The sequence below is a fragment of the Lepidochelys kempii genome, chromosome 1 (assembly GCF_965140265.1).
Source record: "Lepidochelys kempii isolate rLepKem1 chromosome 1, rLepKem1.hap2, whole genome shotgun sequence".
In the NCBI taxonomy this organism is placed as follows: domain Eukaryota; kingdom Metazoa; phylum Chordata; order Testudines; family Cheloniidae; genus Lepidochelys; species Lepidochelys kempii.
The window spans coordinates 222,187,207-222,210,851 of NC_133256.1; the positions used below are offsets into that span (position 1 = coordinate 222,187,207).

General features: G+C 42.1%; 1 protein-coding gene across 1 annotated transcript in view; it reads left to right on the forward strand.

The window, feature by feature from the left end:
• The first annotated feature begins 11,970 nt into the window (after nt 1–11,970).
• LOC140907760 (potassium voltage-gated channel subfamily KQT member 1-like) overlaps nt 11,971–23,645 on the forward strand; it is a 744,155-nt gene continuing 732,480 nt past the window's right edge. Inside the window, exon 1 of the mRNA XM_073334512.1 lies at nt 11,971–12,374. Within this exon, the coding sequence (XP_073190613.1) occupies nt 11,971–12,374 (404 nt within the window). The remainder of the gene's footprint in view (nt 12,375–23,645) is intronic.

Genomic DNA, 23,645 nt, shown 5'->3' on the forward strand with positions numbered 1-23,645 from the left:
GATTAAAATATTAAGTTACACTGCAGTATCTTTAAAAAGAGCTATTTTCACTTTGTTGCACTGCATGTGGGAATTGAATACAGAAAAGAGCCTTATGGGAACCTTAAATCAACAGCAGAAATTCTTATTGCCTTTACTTTTATCATGACTCACATCTCAGCAAATGTCAAAGTCTCTCCTCAGTTACAGACCCGTAATTCTCATAAAAAATGTGCTGAAGCAGTAATTCTATTTTGATCAATTACTTCAAATATACTTTTAATGTGTCCAGTTTTAATAATGATATTTTGTTACCACCATGTATCAACGACAGTATACTTCTCTTCCAGTGCATCACTAATGATTTAAACAAATGCAATAAAACAATGATAGAACACTTAATATAATTGGAGTAAGGAATCAAATTACAGTTGAGGTTCACTGTGCAAGAATTTAAATTGTCCCTTATTATTTGAAAGCTCTCTACTGCTGCCATCTGATACCTCTTCATCAATTAGAATAGATCCAATATTTCAAGCAGTAATTCTTGCCTTCCCATTCTATAACACAGTGATATCAACAGAGACTTTTCCCTACACTGTATGTGAATAATTTCTTTGTTAATACATACAATTTCTTCATAATTTCTCTTATATGGATATTAAAATGATTATGGATTTTTATGAACTAGCATACTATAATTACTTTAAGAATTCTATTAAACAGTCAAAGAGTATTTAAAAATAAAAATTAAGGGCCAAATCACAAGCTTTTAATTAAGGGACATTTGGGTCCAGTTGGATTGATGTAAGGCAAGCAGGATTTGGCTTTAAGAGTGCAATGAGAAACTTCAGCATATGGTACTGTAATTATTCTTCGTGTTACAGTAGTTCCTAAAGTACCAGTCAAGATCAGGGCTTCACTGTGCTGGGCTCTGAACAGCAAAATGCCCATTATTAGCATGTAAGTACAAAGTTAGAAAAATGTACTGTCATTATGAAATTTTCTTAATTTCATATAACTTTAATATAACAAGTCACTTCCTCAAAAAGTCAACTGCCTGTTGAAATGACAATTAAAATATTGTCATCACAATACAACTATTGTGTATAGAATGACACTACTTAAGAGTGGACAGAGGAGCATATATAGTTATACGACAGATCACTGACAAGGACCTTAATATAGCATTCACTTAACAGCAAATAATTTATCTGAAGTTTAGTTTTACTCTAGAAAAAAACCCATAAGAATTGCCAGCATCTTATTCAGATTTGCTTTCTTTGGATGCAATCCACCCAGTACATGGGGCTAACACAAGACAGACACACACCAGTACTATGCTCTAGAAATTATCTGGGGAAAATTCTATGGCCTGTGTTATATTGGAGGTCAGATGAGATGATTACAATGGTCCCTTCTGGCCTTGGAATCTAAAAAAGACCACAAATTGGGGGTAGTGCATAGGTCTTGTGCAAGTCCTCTGCAGAAAGGTGAGTTTCACCCTGAAATACACAAGTCAAGTTAAACCACATGTGTGACCTGAGTATACAAGATAGTCAAGTCAGACCAACATATGGCCGGATCTTGAAGTACTTGGTAAAAGTATTGTGGAGGAAACGGAAAATGTCTGTACTTATTGGAAAACTGGCATAAGTGTATTTAATCATGAAGCAGAAACAGTGTATATCCCCCCTTAAATGTGACTAACGAAGGATTTTTAAGAATTTGAGCTTGTGCCCTTTAAGACAGGCCTGAAAGGTTCATTTTTTCCCTGCATGTTCTTTACTTTAGAAAAGTCAGGAATGTCAAGTTAAATCTTTCCTGATTTTGCGAGAGAAACTGTGAGGACTTAAGGATGTTTCCTATGAGCTCTAAGATTATAGTAACTGAAATGAATTATTATTGTAATTTATTGCTTGTATTAATGAGAGTGTTTAATCTGTGTTTAAGCTTCCTTTCTCCAAAATATGTAATCACTGAAATTTAATAGGTGTAAACAATAAAGCAAAGGTTTCAACAGTGACTAAAAATACCTTCCCTTTAATTATTCAGCTTTCACTTTATTGACTCTTCTGACATCACCATATTATTCCTGCCGAGAGAAGACCCTCATTTCTAATTTAACAGATTTTTATAAGACTTTTCAAAATGTCTTTTTACATCATAAAGAAGCAAGAAGTGCATACACCTAATTTAGGTTTTTTCCTAGCAAGCCATCATTGATATTATGGGAAATAGTAGAAGAACTATATTAGACAAATAATGAAACACTAAGTGAAATGGTGCAACAGACAGAAACAGCAGACACAGTTCTTGGGACCATTATGGGCCTGGAGCTGCAGCTTTTGTTGAGGATGTGACCCATCACAAATGTTTGTCTTATCCTGGTTACTGCCCCCCAATCACGAGAACAATTCAGAAAGTACAAGGGAACGCAACACAAGGCAAGAATTAGTAGGCAAGTTAAAACTTGAAGGGATATATTTCTCCCCTGCCCCCTTGAGTTGTCTAAGGTTTTATCTGCTGTTTAAATCAGTAAGAGCCTTACAGCTAGAACTCTGTACCATGCTTTGGAATGTTCCCCTTGGAATACACTGTGTTCATTAAATTGATCCTTGTGTCAGGGCAGCTGCCTCCTGAGCACCCCCTCATGGCCAGAAGTGGCCCCACAGTGTCTATTTCCCCTCTGTCTCTGTTTCTCCTCTTCAGGGGACCCTTATGAGCTCCCCAGTCTTTCTTGAGGCTAACACCATCCCCTGCCTGGAGTTTTTCAAATAACTGAAACAGTTCAAAATAATCCTCAAAGTTCTAAAATACAGCCTATTACAGCAACACAAAAGTTTATATTCATCTCTGGCTCATCTGATCCGGGGGTTGGACTAGATGATGGGGGTTGGACTAGATGACCTTCTGGGGTCCCTTCCAACCCTGATATTCTATGATTCTATGATACCACACGCTGAGCTCTTCCTCTGTTCTGATCTGCTCTTCACAAAGTCAACTCTTCTAGCCCTTCCTAGCTGGATCTCAGCCTTCTGGCTCTGGCTTCTGTCTCCTGCCGGCATCTTGCCTGTTATGAGGGAGAAGGCAGTATATATACTGCCCTTCTTCAATGGGCTGGTCCCAGGTGGTTGGGAGAGAGAGGACCTCTGCCCACCCTACACTACAAGGCTCCTAATCCTGCGCCCTTAAAGGAATATCTCTTTTTTCCCATCCAACTACTAATTCCCCAGGACCACTTCCCGTCTTCCGGCTTTGGCCATTGCCTGTATTTTTGTTGATTCTAGTGCAGAGGTGGGCAAACTACAGCCTGTGGGCCACATCCAGCCTGTGGGACCCTCCTGGCCGACCCCTGAGCTCCTGGCCCGGGAGGCTAGCCCCCAGCCCCTCTCCTGCTGTTCCCCCTCCCCCACAGCCTCAGCTCACTGCGCCACCAGCGCAATGCTCTGGGCGTCGGGGCTGCGAGCTTTCGCCAGGCGGCACAGCTGCAGAGTTGCAGGCTGACCCAGTGCTCTGTGCTGCGCGGTGGTGTGGCTGGCTCCAGCCGGGCGGCATGGCTGCCTGTCCTGGTGCTCTGGGCAGCACGGCTGTAGCGCCGCCAGCTGCCGGTGCTCCAGGCAGCGTGGTAAGGGGGCAGGGAGCGGGGGTGGGGTGGGGGGGCGGGGATGGATAGAGGGCAGGGGAGTTTGGGGTGGTGCTCAGGGGGCAGGGGTGTGGATAGGGGTCAGAGCGGTGAGACGACAGGGAATAGGGGGGTTGAATGGGGACAGGGGTCCCGGGGGGCAGTCAGGAAGGGGGAAGGTCGGATAGGGTGGCGGGGAGCAGTCAGGGGCAGGGGTCCCGGGGGTGGTCAGGGAGAAGGGGTGGTTGGATGGGGCAGGGGTCCGGGGGGGCAGTTAGGAAGGAGAGGGGGGGTTGGATGGGGCAGTAGGGGGCAGTCAGGGGCGGGGGTTCCGGGAGCGGTCAGGGGACAGGGAGCAAGAAATGGAGTGGATGGGGCAGGGGTCCCGGGGGTGGTCAGGGAGAAGGGGTGGTTGGATGGGGCAGGGGTCCCGGGGGGGCAGTTAGGAAGGAGAGGGGGGGTTGGATGGGGCGGTGGGGGCAGTCAGGAGTGAAGGGTCCGGGGGCGGTCAGGGGACAGGGAGGGGTGGATGGGGCAGGGGTCCCAGGGGGGGCCGTCAGGGGGCATGGAACGGGGGGTTGGATGGGGCAGGAGTCACAGGGGAGCCGTCAGGGGGTGAGAAACGGGACGGGGGTCGGATTGGCAGCGGGGGCCGGGCCACGCCTGGCTGTTTGGGGAGTCACAGCCTTCCCTAACCAGCCCTCCATACAATTTTGAAACCAGATGTGGCCCTCAGGCCAAAAAATTTGCCTGCCCCTGTTCTAGTGTTCCTGAAGTGGGGTCTTCTGGCCCCTTCTAGGCTTTAAGAGCCATCATACTCTGTTACAAGCCTCAAAGGAGACAGGTAGTCTGTTTCTGCATGCTGTTTATAATCATGGAGACTAAAAAAGCTGAGTTTTCTTCTAGTTCCTAGCTATCATGTTCCTGGGTTCAGGAATAATAAGTATTTAGGCCCAGATTCTGCATCAGAACCAGGTAGCACAGATCCATATTGGTAGATCCTGATGCAGGAATAGAGTCATAAGTGGTTAATCTATCCTGATTCTGAAAGAGGGAATTGGAATTCCCTCCCTTTACTCAGGCTATCTAAAATAACCTCTAGAAAATGAAGAAAATAGTACTGACTCCAGTGCTGTTTAGCTTCCTACGGTTAGATCCTACAATCCTTATGCTAGTCAAATTCCTTGCACGTCCCTGCAGCCCGCCACTTCCTGCAGCTCCCATTGCCCGGGAATGGTAAGTGTGGCCACTGGGTGCTGCGGGGAGCCATGCCTGCGGACAGTCAACGTCAGCAAAATGTCTCGCAGCCTGCAATCATATGACCCTGATGGGCCGCTTGCGGCCTGCGGGTTGCAGGTTGCCCACCACTGATCTAGACCATCTCTGACTGTCTAACCTGCTCTTAAAAGCCTCTAATGATGGAGATTCCATAACCTCCTTAGTCAATTTATTTCAGTTTTTAACCATCCTGAAAGGAAGTTTTCCCTAATGTCCAACCTAAACCGCCCTTGCTGCAATTTAAGCCTATTTCTTCTTGTCCTGTCCTCAGAGGTTAACAAGAACATTTTTTCTCTCTCCTGCTTGTAACAACCTTTATGTACTTGAAAACTGTTATCATGTCCCCTCTCAGTCTTCTCTTCTCCAGAATAAACAAACCCAGTTTTTTCAATCTTTCCTCATAGGTCATGTTTTTTAGACCTGTAATCATTTTTGTTGCTCTCCTCTGGACTTTCTCCAATTTGTCCACATCTTTTCTGAAATGTGGCACCCAGAACTGGACACAGTATTCCAGTTGAGGCTATATCAGCGTGGAGTACTGTGGAAGAATTACTTCTCATGTCTGGCTTACAATACTCCTGCTAATACATCCCAGAATGATGTTTGCTTTTTTTGCAACAGTATTACACTGTTGGCTCATATTTAGCTTGTCGTCCACTGTGACCCCCAGATTCCTTTCTGCAGTACTCCTTGCTAGACAGGCATTTCCCATTTTTTATGTGTTCAAATGATTGTTCCTTCCTAAGTGGAGTACTTTGCATTTGTCCTCAATGAATTTCATCCTATTTTCTTCAGACCATTTCTCCAGTTTGTCCAGATCATTTTGAAAATTAATCTTATCCTCCAAAGCACTTGTAATCCCTCCCAACTTGGTGTCATCCACAAACTTTATAAGTCTACTCTCAATGCAATTATCTAAGTCATTTATGAAGATATTGAACAAAACTGGACCTACGACTGATCCCTGCAAGACCCCCATTTGATATATCCTTCCGGCTTGACTATGAACCACTGATAACTACTCTCTGGGAATGGTTTTCCAACCAGTTATGTGCCCACTTTATAGTAGTTCCATCTAGGTTGTATTTCCTAGGGTTTATGAGAAGGTCATGCAAGACAGTATCAAAAGCCTTATTAAAGTCAAGATATACCACATCTACTGCTTCCCCCCTACCCAGAAGCTTTGTTTATCCTGTCAAAGAAAGCTATTAGGTTGGTTTGACACAATTTGTTCTTGACAAAGCCATGCTGTTACTTATCACCTTATTATCATCTGGGTGTTTACAAACTTATTGCTTAATTATTTACTTGGTTATCTTTCCAGGTGCTGAAATTAAGCTGACTAGTCTGTTATTTTTACAGATGGGCACTATATTTTCCTTTTCCAGTCCTCTGGAATCTCTCCCATCTGCCATGACTTTTTGAATATAATCGCTAATGGCTCAGATATCTCCTCAGTAACAAATCTGAGTATTGTCGGGTGCATTTCATCAGGCCCTGGAGACTTGAAGACATCTAACTTGTCTAAGTAATTTTTAACTTGCTCTTTCCCTATTTTAGCCTCAGATCCTACCTCATTTTCACCAGTGTTTGCTCTGTTAGCTGTCCAATCACTATTACACTTTTTGGTGAAAACTGAAACAAAAACGTCATTTAGCACTTCTGCCATTTCCACATTTTCTGTTATTGTTCCCCCACCCCCACCCACCATTGAGTAATGGGCTTACCCTGTCCGTGGTCTTCCTCTTGCTTCTAACGTATTTATAGAATGTTTTCTTGTTATCTTTTTTGTCTCTAGCTAGTTTAATCTCATTTTGTGCCTTGGTCTTTCTAATTTTATCCCTACATGCTTGTGTTATTAGTTTATATTCATCCTTTGTAATTTGGCCCAGTTTGCACTTTTTGTAGGGTTCTTTTTTGAGTTTTAGATCATTGAATATCTTCTGGTTAAGATAGCATGGTCTCTTGCCATACTTCCTGTCTTTCCTACACGAGTGGGATAGTTTGCTTTTGTGCCCTTAATAATGTCTCCTGTAAAAACTGACAACTCTCTTGAACCGTTTTTCCCCTTAGCCTTGCTTCCCATAGGATCTGACCTACCAACTCCCTGAGTTTGCTAAAGTCTGTTTTCTTGAAATCCATTATATTTACTGGGCTGTTTTCCCTCCCACCATTCCTTAGAATCATGAACTCTATCATTTCATGATCACTTTCATCCAAGCTGACCTCCACTTTTAAATTCTCAGTCAGTTCCTCCCTATTTGTCAAAATCAAATCGAAACCAGCCTCTCTCCTAGTAGCTCTCTCCACCTTCTGAAATAAAAAAATTTCTCCAATACACTGCAAGAACCTGTTGGATAATCTGTGTCCTGCTGTTATTTTCCCAACAGATGTGTGGGTAGTTGGAGTCCCCCATTGCCACCAAGTCCTGTGCTTTGGATGATTTTGTTGTTTAAAAAAGCCTCATCCACCGCTTTTTCCTGGTTAGGTGGTTTGTAGTAGACCCCTACCATGGCATCATCCCTGTTTTTTACCCCATTTATCCCTTACCCAGAGACTTTCAACAAATCTGTCTCCAATTTCCATCTCAACCTCAGCCCACGTGTATACATTTTTAATATACAAGGCAACACCTCCTCCCTTTTTTCCCTGCCTGTCCTTCCTGAGCAAGCTGTACATTTCTGTACCAATATTCCAGTCATGTGCATTATCTCAACAAGTCTCTGTGACGCCAGCTATGTCACAGTTGTGTTTATTAACTAGCATTTCTAGTTCTCCATACTTCTTGCATTAGTATACAGACATCTAAGATACTAATTTGATTTTCCCTCTATGTTCTTGTCTCCCTCATTGATCCCTGCGATAATGGCCCATGCTCCCCCAAGAGTCCAACCCTTTCCCCACATCTCTATGTTTTTTACTTGCCTGTGGGCTTTAGTCTCCTGCCCCCATTGAACTTAGTTTAAAGCCCTCCTCACTAGGTTAGCCAGTCTGTATGCAAAGATGCTCTTCCCCTTCCTCAATAGGTAGACCCTATCTCTGCTCATAATCTAACATATTTATCCTCTCAACACCCATGTGAGGTAGGGAAGCATTGTTAGGTACTGCATGCTGTCTGGGTTTCAAAGCGTTTTATAGACCATGAAACTATACAACACCCCTTTGAGAAAGATAATTCCCAACCCTATTTCACAGACGGGGATCTGAGGCACGGAGATAAGTAACTTGACCAGTGGAACTGGAATTGAGCCCATATTTCCCAACAGTCCAAGGTAGCAGTCTCGCCACTGGACAATCCTTCCTCTCCCAGTCCAGGACAATCTGGGTTCTATTGCTGCTTCATATTCACTGTGAGATCTGTCATTATTTGGTGCCTTGATTTCTTCTTCTACAGAATGGTGAGGATATTTTCTCACAGGAATGTTGTGTAGTTTGTCTATAAAATGCTTTGAAATGCTCAGAGGTATTCAAAGGTAATTATTTCCATGGCCTTGGATACATGTTATTCTTGAATAACTTTGCTGGACAATTTTCACGTGGGAATAGAAATACAAGTACTTTTGAGAGGATTTGGGGATGAGTGCAACCAATAATAATTGTTGCAGTTGGAAAACTGCCATATGAAAGGATGAGGAAGAAATCATAGAGGATGTTAATAGAGGCAAAAGGGAGCATAAGGTGCAAAGGGTGAGTGAAAGCCAGTGTGGTGCAAAACTTTTGTAAGAGACCCAAGACATGAGCCAGGTTTTCTGACAGACTCTCAAACTTTTCATTGAAACTGGGCCACCTTTCTGGAAGAGCATGTATGGTTTCAGGCAGGTGACAATCCTTCTCTATGGTTCACATTCAGCACTATCTGGACACTATATAACTAGAAAGAAGCAAATGAAAGAGAGCAACAAAAATTCAGTGTTCTGGAGGGATTGACTTGTGGAAAGAGGTAAATGTGTATAGATTAGTTTATAGATAGCTAAGGGCTAATTAACATGATACATCTACAAATATTTGAAACGGTACACACCTAAGAACAAGAAAAATTCTTTGCGGTTGTACATACAGGTGCAACTAGGAGCAGTCAGATAAAATTAAGAAACTAAGAACTTCCTGAAAGTGTTTGACTGGAATATTCTTCCAAGGGAAACGATGCAAGCCTCCTTGTTAGGAACATTTAGATCTGGAGTACAAAACAAAGGAAAATGGCAACAGTCCTGCATTGCCAGGAGAGTGGATGTAATGGGCCTTTCCCACTCTAGTTTCTTTGGTTCACCCTTAGGTAAAAAGAAAAGGAGTACTTGTGGCACCTTAGAGACTAACAAATTTATTAGAGTATAAGCTTTAGTGAGCTACTCATGAAAGCTTATGCTCTAACAAATTTGTTCGTCTCTAAGGTGCCACAAGTACTCCTTTTCTTTTTACGGGTACAGACTAACATGGCTGCTACTCTGAAACCCTTAGATAAGTGATCTTGCACATACTGGGTGAAAACTCTGGGTCAAATTCCTGGCATTCCCCACAGGAAACTATTTTGTTTCAAAGAAGTGAAACAATAAAAAAATCAGAATTAACAACTTTTCTGGCATGATCACAAGGCTCAGCAACAAGCTGAGAAACATAATGCTGAGGGGTCTTCCTTTTGGGTGCTCTCTTCATTCCATTGGAATAAGAAAAATTAGTGTCAGTTCAGAAAAGGCAATGAAGAAAAAGATAAATCCATCCTGACATGGTATAGATAAGGCACACATAATGATCCTCTGCTATTGGCTTCACCAAATCTTCAGTGAGAAAAGATAGGCAGCCTGCTTAGGCTCTTGAATATAAGAGACTGCTGCAAAGGCATAGACCCAGCTCGTACCAGTGCATAATTAAATTCAAAAGGTTGTGAAGGAAATGTCATTATTAATCCTTTTAATTAGTTATACATAGGTAGGAAAAGATGGGTGGTTGTGTCAAGGGGGCAGGGGGAGAATTGAACATCTAAACTATTGCTTATGTCTGCTGCTAGTGACATAATAGCAGAGAAGCACAAATGCTCCTCTCTGACATGATAAGACTATCAGAACTGGGAGTCCCTAATTCCTTTTTTGCCTCACACCTACTTCCAAGGAAAAACAGACAAGGGAGATACAAGGGAGGTTACCCTGGATGGGTGAGGGTGGGGCTTGATAAGCTAGGGGGCAGAGTCAGACAACAGTTCTCTCTGCACCTATGAAATCTGCCATATGTAGCTGAGGAGCAGAGAAGAGGAGAAAAGGGACGTACAATAGGAGAGAGTATGTGCTGCTTGCCAGATGGTTTCAGGTTTTTCTTCATTTTATTTCTGTGTGTGTGTGGAATCTCCTTTTTTTGGATTAAGCACGCTAGTTTTTGATGTAGCTTTGGTTGCAAATGCTGGTTAACAGACCTTTGTTCGTAGCACTTGTCTGGTTACCCTTAAGCCCTGTAAAATGAATTGGAATGAGTGAGAATAGTTCTGATATTTGTTTAACCTCAGTTCCTCTTGTGAATTGGGTGGGCTGAAAGGCTTCTTGCTTTAAATTTGCAATTGTTCCCGATAGCTTTTTAGCACGGAGGGAAATGGCTAGAGAAAATTGAGATTAGAAGTATTTATCCATCAGCTGTGTGATTAACAAGGATATTTTTCTCATTGCAAAATGCATTAAGGAAAAAAATAGTTGACTTGGTAACAAGTCCACTACCCCATGTAAACATTTCATGAAATACCTTGGAAGAGAGGCTCTGCTTAGAAGTATTAAAATGACAATTTATTCACTCATGCGCTGAGATCTTAAGCAACAGAACAAATAAATTTAATTTGACAAAAACCAGGCAATTAAGGCTGAAATTCCACTTTCAATTATTCCGTTATGCTGAGGTAATAGCAGATCATATGGTATGTTTGAGGCCTCTCTGACAGAGGAGCAAATCAACTGCAAATAATAGGCATCCTGACTTGAGTTCTAGCCATCATTTTAGCAGTAATTCCCGTATTGCCTTGCTTTTGTGAGGGCAAGCAAAACTTGGAATATTTATATTTTTATGGACATGTGTAAGAATTGAGGCAATTTTAAAAATGTCTCTTCAGAAAATAGACTTCTAACACCTGCAAAACTGTTATACTCTGATATAAAAATAAATGTAGACATGTGTTAGTAGGTGTTAGACTATAGCTATTCAAATCTGTCTTATGAAGTACATGCTGAGCTTTATTGGCCAAATTTTCCACACTGTTCCACCAACAGGACTTCACTTAGGTCAGTGTAATTACCACCAATATAAAGTTGTTGTAAAACAGAATCAGGCCCTATAGCTTTCATTTAAAGAAACTGCAACAACACAGATCTTCCAAAATTGTGAGTTAAAGGAGCATAATAAAGTTCCAGTCCTGTTTCGTTGTTGTTGCTGCTTGAGCAAAACTCAAACTGAGCACATCAGGAGTTACAATTGCAGGATCAGGCCTCTTATGTCTGAAATTGCTCATTCTCAATCTTAAAATTGTTCTACAATGTAGACATCCTAGCCAAGTCTTTCAGAATGCAACATAATAATGAAGCTTCATATTTTAAACCTATGTATACTATGCTTTAGCCCACAGCGAGCTTATAGTCAATGTATAGACTCTCAGAAAACAGAAGCACTGATAAATTTGCAGCTGTAGCAGTTCTATCTGCAGGAAAGGAGATTTCTGTATTCACTGAATTTAAAATGATTTGATAGAATCACCTAAGAGGAAGGTAAGGTGCTTCTGTTACTTGTGTTGTGCTATTTTAGTAACCTTTAAGCCTGTTTTTGTTTAATTGTCATTACATTGAATCTAAGTTTTCCACCCCCTACAAAAGTCTTACCGTCTAGTTACTTCTTGTGTCTCCATTGTCTAATATGTTCTTCTGATTTAATTTCAGAGCCTCTGAGTGACAACAGGTGACAGGCTGGTGGCTCACACTGTTGTGTCACAGAGGAGTTCCAGGATAACGGCAGAAAGACATCTTATCAGTTATTGGAGAACACCCAGGACAGAAAGGATATACAATACCTTCTTTTATGATTTTAAATATTGATCAGGGTTAGCAATACCTGTGCTTCATTACAGAATGTCCTGTGGTAATGGTGAAACTGGTGGGCACTCTATGTATAACCTCTGTGGTCAGGGTCAAAGCTCCAGCGCCCAGTTAGGTAGTCTGCATGGTCATAGGAAGTCTTCAGGATTGTTGGAAGTCACAGGGAACCTAAACAATAAGCAATATTCTTCAGTGGCACTAGCTTCAGATACCATGGTGAATAATGGATCAGGAATTCCCCCTAACTCTGAGGAAGACACAAAGGATTCAGCATTCCAGCTCAGCAACCAGCCTATGACAGAAAGTGAAATCCATAGGACCTACACTACGAAGTGTTTCTATGGCCCTTACTTAACCAAAACTAGTATGCAGGGAGATGTCTACAACTTCCTGGAGAGGCCTAGTGGATGGAAGTGTTTTATTTACCATTTTACTGTGTAAGTACCTATACTTTCACATAATTTCTGATGTAAGAGCTATATGAAAATGTGCACTCATGGTCTACCGGAAAACAGAGTACTATGAGTCAGTCTGGCATCCTTACTCACATGGAGAGTCTTTGCTCACATAAGTAATCCCACTGAAATGGATGGAACTACTTGTTCCAAAAAGGATCAGGCCTTATACATGTTAACTTTTCTAGTGTGGTTCACTGGAGTCCTTCAGTATTTCTATTTTTACTTGTGGCTTCTCTTTCAACTACTGTGCTTCATCCTTGCTATATCCAAGACAAAAATGGTCCAGTACTATCACCACACTTTTTTTAATCTCTGTCTTAATTTATTTACATTGTTCCAGTAGACAAGGAGATGTATAAGACTTAGTTCTGGTCAGATACATCATGTGACTGTAGATGTGCATTGATCATCCTGCAGTTGCAAAACTGACTTCAAGCCATTTTTTGAAGTCAACTTCTTGTACAAACACCTGAATGCTACACTTCTAATTTCAGTTTGGGTTAATTTACACAACTTGGAGTTATCAGTATTCCATACAAGCTTTGCAGCAAGTTAGTCATTTTACCACTTGTGCAGTACACAGTGAGGGGAAATGAAGGCTTTGATTTATCCGTGTAGTAGCAAATTAATACAGCTGTTAATATTTTCTTTGAGCTGCTTATAGCATCCACCAGGACAGTACAGTTCAGTTATCACTTTACATGCTGCTTAAGGGCAGCAGTGAGCCCCCGCCCGCCCAGATTAACAGACTCATGCTCGTGGGGCTCAATGCTGCCACGCTAAAAATAGCTGTGTGGACATTGCAGTTTAGGCTGGAGCTTCGGCTTTGAAGCCTAGGGAGAGGGGTGGGCTTCAGAGCCCAAGCTCCAGCCCGAGCTGAAATTTAGAAATGCTGCCCACAAGGCTATTTTTAGTGAAGTAGCGCAAGTCCTGCGAGCCCCAAGGCTGGCCTTAGGGGTGGGCCATTCAGGCGACCGCCCAGGGTGCCCTGGTCAAGGGGGGCGCTGTGCAGCAGCGCAGAACACGCGCTGCCAGTGTAGTGTTGGAAACTGCTCTTGGCTGGCAGGGGAGTGCCGCGTGGGGGCATGCCTAGATTGCTCCCTGCTTCCTCCCGATGGAGGGGAGAGCAGTGTGGCTGGATGGGTGGGTTTGGGCGGGGGGAGGCAGTGATGACGCACAGGTACTGCTTGCCTCCCCAATGTTCCTCTGTGCCCCCTGTGGGGTGTAAGTGGGGAAGTGAGAAGCAATGCCAAGCGCTCCGTGCATCCAGGTCACAGCCCAGGTGGGGAAAGTGACCTGGATGCTGGGAGCCTTGATGTCGCTCCTCCACTCACAGCCTCCTAGGGCATGGAGGGGCAGCATGGGGGGGTGGGGGGGAAGGAGCGAGCAGCAATGCCAGCTGCTCCGTGCATGCAGGTCAGTTTCCCCACGTGGGCGCAGAAGGGGAGTGCAGGGATTAGCAGGCGCAGGAGGGAAGTGCAGGGGTTTAGGCAAAGTGGGCAGAGTGCAGGGGTTAGGGGCACAGGAGAGGGGTGGGGAGCCTGGGAACCCATGGAGGCCAAGGGAAATGGGTGGCACCCAGCGGGCCAGGGGAGCCAAAATACAAGTTCACCCAGGACACCATTTTCCCTAAAGCCGGCTCTGGCGAGTCCTAATCTGTTGACCCAGGCTGGGAAGATCTCTGCCATGGGCTGCCATGGGACATACCTTAACAGTAATTATTATTTGCTTTTTGCTACAGTAAAGGGCCTGATCCTGCCCCCATTGAATCAAGTGGGAGTTTCACCATTGACTGAGATTAAGATTGAGACAAAAAAAAAAGTCTTTGTTATGAAGAAAAGTGGAGAATATAGCTCTTGTGTTTGTCTCTGGTGCTTTCTTAGGGCCTGATCATGCATTCCTTATCCTTAGAAAACCATCACACATTTCAAGTGAGCAAGTCAGTGTCAAATGCCTACTTTTTGGAAAAAACACTTAGAAAGATACAGCAATGTTTTAAAATGAGGGTAAACCATGATGCCTCTGTTAGTCATAAAGTAGATAGTCTTATTACTATTTATTTCCATTCTGCCTCAAGATTATCTTGGGTTTTATCAAATGAGGTTTTGATTCATGAAATTTTGCCAAGTAAACGGATAGGGCCTCTTTCAAGGACTATACTTATAGTATATAATCATGCCTAAGGCTTAAACAGATTTCATTTGTGTAGATTTAAATATGTGAATGGTCATGGTTTAAGCCTATTTGAGACTGGGATTTATTTCTCACTAAAATGCGTTTGAGATGTGAAATACTGATGATGAGAGCAAACTAAGGTTGACCTTTAATTTGTGCTTGTGGCAGTGATTTTTTAAAAAACTCGACCACAGTTGGGGGACACCACTGGAGTTAATAGAAAATTATTATTATTATTTTTAGTGGCATAATGATTTTAGTAAAACTAAAAACCACTTAATTCCTTCATCCACCCCACTGTTAAAAACTTTTCACTAAGAAGTGCTTATTTTGATTAAAAGAAAACTTGTAAACGATTCTTTAGACATTAGTTGCATCCAAGCGTCCACCTAAGTGCTTTAGCTCCCTAATGATCATATAGTATATACATTTACAGTACAAGGATTTTTACAAAGTGTAGATATACCATACAATAGTAAATATGAGTAAAGGCCATAATGACATGAATAAAAACTGAGTATCAAAAGATGAAATGTAATTATTAATTTTATTATTAAACTAAGCTGGTGTCTTAAAAAGACACTTTAAAAATGTTGCCCATTTCATTTATGCATTACAGACATTAATTTGTAAGTGATCCATGTGTTACATGGATCATTAGGATCTTAATGCCCTTCTTTCTTGTATGTAACTGAAGTTTTATGACTAAATCTTTCTGTGTAGAATGTGGGGAATTGGATGCACAGCTTTCATTAACTCTCCTCAAATTCTTCACATACTACAGTGACAACATTAGTCATTTACAAACCTGTGGGGAACTAATATCCAAATGGGACTGGAGTCAGATAAAAAAAGACAGGTACTTCCAGTTCAGCTATGAAAAGTGCACATACTGTGAAAAAAGGCAAGGCAGGGTGACCGCAAGTTTGGACAAGTGAACCCTGAAAGCACTCTCATGAACAGAATGAAAGATTAAATTTGTGGGCAGAAGGAGAATAGAGGGCAGCAGAGATAGCAGTGGTGCACAGTATATGGTGTCTTGATTCTCTTTTGTGCCAACCATTTTTCTGTTCCTACTGAAGCTCCTTAAAGAATTGGGTATCAATATATCTTAGAGTCCAGCTGCTGACCATATGGTCTTTAGTCCAGACACAGGAATGCCTTGCTTGAATTTAGTTCTAAACTATTGTATGCATTTGCTTAAATCCCACTCACATGCCAAGATAGCACTGTATAACCCTCAGATTTTGTTTTTGAAGTAGTTGTGTGATGTGTAATTTTGACCCTGGGGTATTGTAGCATGGCAGACAAATTCACTTTAATAAGACATAGGTAATGTGTTTCTCCCTTTATGCACCAAAGTTTTGCTTTTTATTCCTCCAATTACTTTCTACTATGAGCGTAAAAAAAGATGAAAGTAGATTATATTTAATTGAAGTTACTATGCAAATCCAGATAGCTAAATCCTTTAGCTATGATTGGGACATCTTATATGTTTTGTATCTTGGTGAAACATTTTGTTAGTTTGCATTTTGAATAACAAGTGGCTGGATTATAATCTAAAATACTGTTAGGTTTCTTAAATATCTCATTTAGCATAGGCATGCCCTTTGGCTGGAAAAAGATAAGGGCAGCCAATTTTCCTCAATGACAAAATGATTCCACCCCAGTTTAGGAATCAGATAACAATGAACACAAAGCATAGTAAATACATTTTATCTGACTAATGTTCTAGACTATGTGACAGGGTATGCTATGTGTCCAGGTCTTCGGGGACCTCCCAAGAGTTTGGTGAGAGACATTTCATTAGGATTCAAATGCACAGTCCAGTTTTCATGCCAGATCTCAGGGGCAGAGAAGCTGACTGGGAAGGGGTAAGTGGTCAGAAAATAGATGCAGCTGAGGTTCACTGTAATGAAGTCCCAGATGGCAAATATGAAGACACAAGAAAGTTGTGGCTGATGGCGGGGAAGTGGTTTTTGTTATATGTGCACCCTAGAAAAGGAAACGACTTTGATTTAGCTGGTTGTTCATATCCTGGCAAGGAGATAAGGATTCTGTTCTTTTCTGACTGCAAGTGATAGAGAGGACATTCTGTGTCAGATACAGTGAGCTGAGCAGCACCAAACAACAAGAAAGATATAAAATTATTTTTATTAACTGCCACTGGAATTTCTTAGCTACTACTTAATGGTGGCCACCCTGTTGGAAAGCAAGGGCATTTATAGAAACAACAGTACAGAAACCTAACATAGAGTTGAGGGTCAAGCCCTGTTATCTTTATTCACTTGTGTTGTCTCATTAAAACGTTTCTGTCATTGAAACTTAAGATAAGAGTTGACCAAAAGGAAACCTGTACGTATTCTGCTTTAGTACTGTTTGCTATTGAAAAGAGAACTTGCATATTCGATACTAAAATGTTTCTTATTCACACGATGATCTCCTTCTGCTATTAAGCCAGTATTATGGCAGGTTGGGAATTGCTGTAGTCTGTTACCCTTGAACCAGAGATTTTCAAAGTAAAATGGACATTGCCAGCCATCAAGATAGAAGTGCAAATATTATTTTTTTTAAATATTCTAATAATTTCACAGTTTACACTTAGTAGTTAGTGTATCACAGCTACTCTCTTGAAGATAAGAGACTTTGATGGTGGAAAAGTGATCATCTCCAGCTTAAAGGAAAGTTAAACCAAGAGAACCACTACTTTGTAATCATATATATATATATGACCAAGTTCTGCCCTCACACTAGTGTCAATCAGGTGTAACTCCACTCAGTTAAAGAATGAAAGTTATTTAAAGTCAGTGGAGCTGCATGGAATTTACACTAGTGTAAACCAGAGCAGAGCTTGGCCCATTAGTTTCAGACACAGAAGTTAGAAGTTGAGTACAAGACTGAAGATAAGCGTGATGCACAGTGGTCTGTGTATCTGACAGTGCTTTTTGAAAGTTGGAGAGATCCTTCACTTAGAGTTCAACTTGTTTCTATGGGCAGATCACAACTCCTCTGAGCTGCACATAAAGATCCATGTGTGGATCTACACACTTTTGCATGGAAGAAAAACTCAGGTACTTTCAAGGTGCCATGTCCTTCCCACCACTGCATTCTGCAGAGGTCTTTTTGTATTATTCTGTGTCCACATGAAGGGAGCAGGCAGACTAAGGGAGGACTGTGGGGATGCCTACTGTTTCCCCCTCTTTCCCCATCAAATGTTGTATATATGCTCAGTACAGCTCATTAACCATACTACAAGATGCCCAGGTGGAGCTGCCACATGCTGGAGCTGATGTGAGGGGCACAGGACCGACGTTAACAACTCTGGCCTCCCATGGCTCCCTGGAGGGAGGAGAGCTTAGCAAGGGCCCTGTAGCCTTTCCTACATGGAGGTAAATACCGCTTTCCCAACAACTTGCTGTGGGGTAATGTGCAGATTTCCATGGGAAGTGTTCCTTTTTTACATAGGTGAGAGAATCTGGCCCCTTTTGACTTCTAAGTCAAGGTTTATATTTGCATCAGAAACCTTTTACATTTGTATTTATTTGTATTATGGAGCAATGTAAAAATGTGAAGTTGATGGTACTATTAACTTATCACAGACACTGTTACTGTCCAAGATGGATGAATTAGTATTTAGTATAGTCGGCTTAGTCGCTGAAAATAATTTAGATGGAGGTGTGGGGGAAGGGACATCAGGATGGCTCAGGGATTTATTATGACTGAGTGAACCTTTCCCCTATAGGCAAGTGGTTTGAGTCTGGGCCAAGTCAGTAGTGAAGACGACTTCATGTCTGTTGCAGGAGATAAGAAAGAAGTTTTTGGCCTCAGTCGAGTTCTCAGTGAACAGATGTTCACATTATAATCACTGGTACAGTTAGCACAGGTTGAAACCCACGTTGGCACTCAGCAGAGAAAACAAGGACTGTTTGAAAAGGGAGATGAAATTCTTGTCTATGTTGATGGCAAGCTGAGGTGTGAATCTATCCTGCACTAGCTTGCCATAAACCAGCTGACCATGTGAACCCTGCTGACATGCATTAAGTGTTCATTAATGAACTTTGATCTAGTCCTATTTGAAAGGGGACTAGATCAAAGCACACGAACAAATGGTTAACAGGCATCAGCAGGGTCCCCATGGACACCTGGTCCACCGCCAGGTTAGTACAAGCTAGATTCACACCCCAGCTTGGCCTCGTGGTTAGAGCAGAGGACTAGCTGACAGACTCCTGGGTTCTTTTCCCACCTATGCTATTTTCTTGTTTTGTGAATGTTAAAGGTTACTTTATACAAATGGTTAAACTACAGCATGATGATTGCAATACCTTCTTCAGAGGGGTATGCTGAGGTCTAAGTAGTAATCAAAAAGGGCTTTGAGGTCCTTGAGTGAAAAATACTGTATAGGTTTTAAATAAGAAAAATCTTATTCTTAGAGCAAACATCCCAGATTACTTCACCTAGGTGTATTCAAAAACCAAACGAACAGCAGCCTTCTCATTCCTTCAGTATCTTGTCAGGTAAGAGCTACACAGCTTCTAAGGAGCACAGCAGTGGGATTTTGTACTGGAGACCTTATGTGGTGTAGGGGTGGGACATTCTAGGATCATCAAGCCATACATGATCACATTATGGAGGGTTTTTCTTCCTTTCAACCCCCTCCCCAGCTCAGACTATATATATTTTTAAAAGCCTATATTAAGAGAACTTTAAGATCCCATGGTGAAGCAGTCAAGTCAGCAACTGACCAAGACTGTATGCACAAATTTAACTGACCCCTGGCATATCTTCATTATACTTCAGTACTTCACTTTATATGATCACATATTGTTTCTCATCTAATTTATCATCGGCTTTTTTCTATCTACTTTTGAATCTGAGTTGTAAAATTGATCAGCCGTAGCAAGACCCCAATTGGACTTAATGGAATCTCCAGCTGTTCTCTCTTTTCAGGGTATTAGAAACTCTGGGTTAGAGTTTTCCACAACCTTCGACGCAACCAAGCTGTGTAGCATCTGAAGTAATATTCCACATATGTCAGACAAACCCTTATAGTCATTTGAGAAGTATGGAATAATCAGTTGCATGTGGTGTAAAATGGTGCAAGTATAACTACAAAGAGTAATAGTGAACATTTGTTGGCATGTAGCATGGCATTTTAGGCCCTAGACTGCCACTAAGTTAGCTTAGTCAACTGCCTCTTTCAGACTATATCCAATAAATGCTGAGCTCCTGCTTTAGAAGAAATTGCATAGTACATGGCTAGTTCCCATTGATTTCTATGGGAGTTAGGCACCTAAATGCCTCTGAGGATCTGAGGCTAAGTTATTAAAATACATGCCTTAGAGAAAAGATTAAAAAGTGTGTCAGTAAAGATACTGAATCATTATAACACTGAAAATAAGTACACAAGAATGAAAGCGTATCAGGAAAAAAGACATGGATGTAAAGCTAAGTTCTTCGTAAAAATTCTGATGTGAGAAAACCTGGATTGGTGCTGGAAATGGCCCACCTTAATTATGCACATTGTAGGGAGAATGGTCACTTTGGATGAGCTATTACCAGCAGGATAGTGAGTTTGTGTGTGTGGTTTTTGGGAGGGGGGTGAGGGGGTGAGAGAACCTGGATTTGTGCAGGAAATGGCCCAACTTTATTATCATGCACGTTGTGTAAAGAGTTGTCACTTTGGATGGGCTATCACCAGCAGGAGAGTGAATTTGTGGGGGGGGGGGGGTGGAGGGTGAGAAAACCTGGATTTGTGCTGAAAATGGCCCACCTGATGATCACTTTAGATAAGCTATTACCAGCAGGACAGTGGGGTGGGAGGAGGTATTTTTTCATATTCAAAGTCTGCTGCAGTTTCCACGGCATGCATCCGATGAAGTGAGCTGTAGCTCACGAAAGCTCATGCTCAAATAAATTGGTTAGTCTCTAAGGTGCCACAAGTACTCCTTTTCTTTTTGCAAATACAGACTAACACGGCTGTTACTCTGAAACCTGTGAAAATAATGTGATCCAGTAGTTGAAGGCTGTATCATAATGTATATAAATATGAAAAAGAGTTACGGTTGCTAAGGCACCCTAAATATTGTCATTTCCTGATCTGAGTATTTAACTATTCATCCTTACTTTTTCTCATGTTAAATTCCCTAAATTTAGTGTAGGAAATACTGTGGTAATGTTAATGACTAAGGCAATTGAAAAATTAAGGGCTGCTGCTATAGTTTACATTTTAAAAATATTTAGCTAAGTATTGTCATGTTTCAGAGCTCATTAGCGGGGTCTACTTAAATTGTGGAGAAGTAACACTTTTTGCAGATTGGCCACAGCATAAATAACAAATTTCATGGATGCAAAATTTGCTCTTTATTCCGTGCCAACCCATGAAATGTGTGATTTCTCCGTAGTGTTTCTCAAACTGGGGGGTCCTGACCCAAAAGGGGGTCGCAGGCCTTTTAGGGTGTTGTGCTATTGTCGCCCTTACTTTTCTGCTGCTGCTGGTGGCGGCACTGTCTGACGCAGGGCGAGAGGTGAGCGTGCCTGCTGGCTGGGCACCCAGATCTGAAGGCAGCGCCGCCGCCAGCAGCAGGGGGGAAGGAAGGGTGATGTGGTACTGGCATCCTTACTTTTGTGCTACTGCTGGCTGTGGCGCTGCCTTTAGAGCCGGGTGCCCAGCCAGCAGCTGCTGCTCTGCCTTCAGATTTCACAGGGGAGACCAGTTTTCATGGTCCGTGACATGATTTTCACAGCCGCAAATTTGGTCGACCCCTAATCATTAGCAGTAAATAGTTCGTACATGGAAAATTATAGAAGGCTTGAACTTGTGGACTTTCTGTAGACTACCTCTAATGTAACAACTCTCATTTACTGATACTAAAAGCGGTGATTTTCAACATTTTTTTTCATTTGCAGACCCCTCAAAATTTTCAACTGGAAGTGCAGACCCCTTTGAAAATCTTAGACATAGTTTGTAGACCCCCAGAGGTTCACAGACCACAAGTTGAAAATCACTGCTAAAAGCATTCAGCGAGTAAATTAACATAGTGTTTCTCTTACTGTTATCAGTAAATGGAACTTGGAGCCCATTATTTGTAATTCTTTATCTCTAGGGCGCCCTCTAATTCCCTTTTGGATCCTTGGAACAAGTATCACTAGAGTGCAGACAGATATTTCCCCTTAATAAGAGTCCCCAAGTGATGTGATTACAATATGCACAACATAAATAACACCTAAAGTTCAAAGCCATAAGGCGCATATGACGGCATGTGTGAGTCTCATGACTTCAAAATCAAAATTCAGATTTGAATGTGGCAATAGTCTCGCTAAGGTATTACTGAATTAAACTTTCTCTATGTAATTGCTTGTACTGGTAAGAAACACTGTTTAGAATTTTTACACAGAAGTTGGGCTGCTAAGTGTTCTGAATTAGAAATATACTAGTTATATTTGGCATACACACCAGTTGCAGACCTGTCTGTTGATAGGTTTCCCCCCATGGTATAGCAGACTTTAGATGCTAGGGGGTTGAGCAAAGTGTAAGCGTACTGCTCTATTTCTGGTATCTGAGAACAATACAAGAAAGAAGTGAAATCTGTTATGGAAAGTTATAAAAGATTAGGAAAAAAGCTAAATAAAGTTTCATTTATTTCTTAAAGGGCATGTTCCTTAACTGTTTAAGGTGGCGTGTTTGACTGGATGAATGTCACGGATTGGGAGGAGGTTGCCACTGGATGCATATGCTTTAACACAAAATACACTTCTCTTTGTGATTCTCACAAGTCTTAAGGTTGTATTCTTCTTTAAATCCATGGGGACACATAATTTGTTTCGCTAGCATTATTGATGATTGTGGTGGAATTTTTTTGTATGCCATTTACTGCACATTTTTAAAAACATGATTTTTAGTTTCATGGGAAAGACTGTAAAGTAGATACCATTAAAAACAAGTACTGCACCGCAGTATTTGAGTTACTGTGGCATTTCAGTCCCTGTTGCCAAAAAAAGACATACAGAAGAAAACATTTTTGAAAGTCATTGGCCATTTGGTCTCCCTTAGAACTTTACACACTAATCTGCTCTTGCTGCAAATTTAAGGGATTTAGGGCCCAATTCTGTGATTCGTGCAGTGCCCACATTGGGAATGGAGGGCATGCCACATCTTCCAGGAGTGAGCTTTAAAGGCTTGATTCTGTGAGATGGGTAACACATTGCATGACTGAGCCCCTAAAGGGGCAATCCACGAAGCAATTTCGGTGCCTAAACTCCAAAGGTTGGTGTCTAAGTTCTTGTGCATGGCACCATTGTGATTCATGATATTTCTGCTTGGCTGCCGCCTAAACTCATTTGTCACCTAACTTTTCTCTGTAAAAGTTCTCTGGGTACAAGTTTTAGATCCTGAAGCATGCACACTGCTGCCTCCCTCCAGGCATCCAGATGCCCACCTCCCACCTAAAATCTAGAGCAGCAGTCCCCAAACTTTTTGCCACGCCTCTTCTGGAGGTTCCTCCATGTCCCCCTTGGGGTGTGTGTCCCACAGTTTGGGGACCTCTGATCTAGAGCAATTCACGAACTAGGGGAAGATAGGTGCTCACCTGCCCTTGTTGCATGCTGGGCCTGATACAGTAGTTGACCTCTGAGCATGCTTATAGAAGAGGCTCCTATTCAAAATCCATCTGGAAGAGGAGGTGGTAGCAAAAATGGTGCTGCCACCCAGTGTTTAGAGCACTCACCTGGGATGTAGAAGACCTAGGTTCATTCCCCCACCCTGCCCTGCCCCATCAGAGAGGGGTTGAACTGCGGTCTCCCACCACTCAGGAGTGTGCTCTAACCACTGACCTATGGGATATTCTCAGATCGGGCTCCCTCAGTCTCTCATGGTGAAACAGTGGATAAATAATGGAAGACTGAATGGAACAAGGGGACTGGACCCTGGGTCTCCCACTTACAAGGTGGGTGCCCTAACCATTAGGCTACAGAGTCTTTCTCACCCCCCTGCCCCTGCCCATTTTGTGGGGAGCAATGCAGGTGCTAAACTCATTCCTGCAAGAAACCCCTTAGGCACCTAAACTACTTGATTTCAGG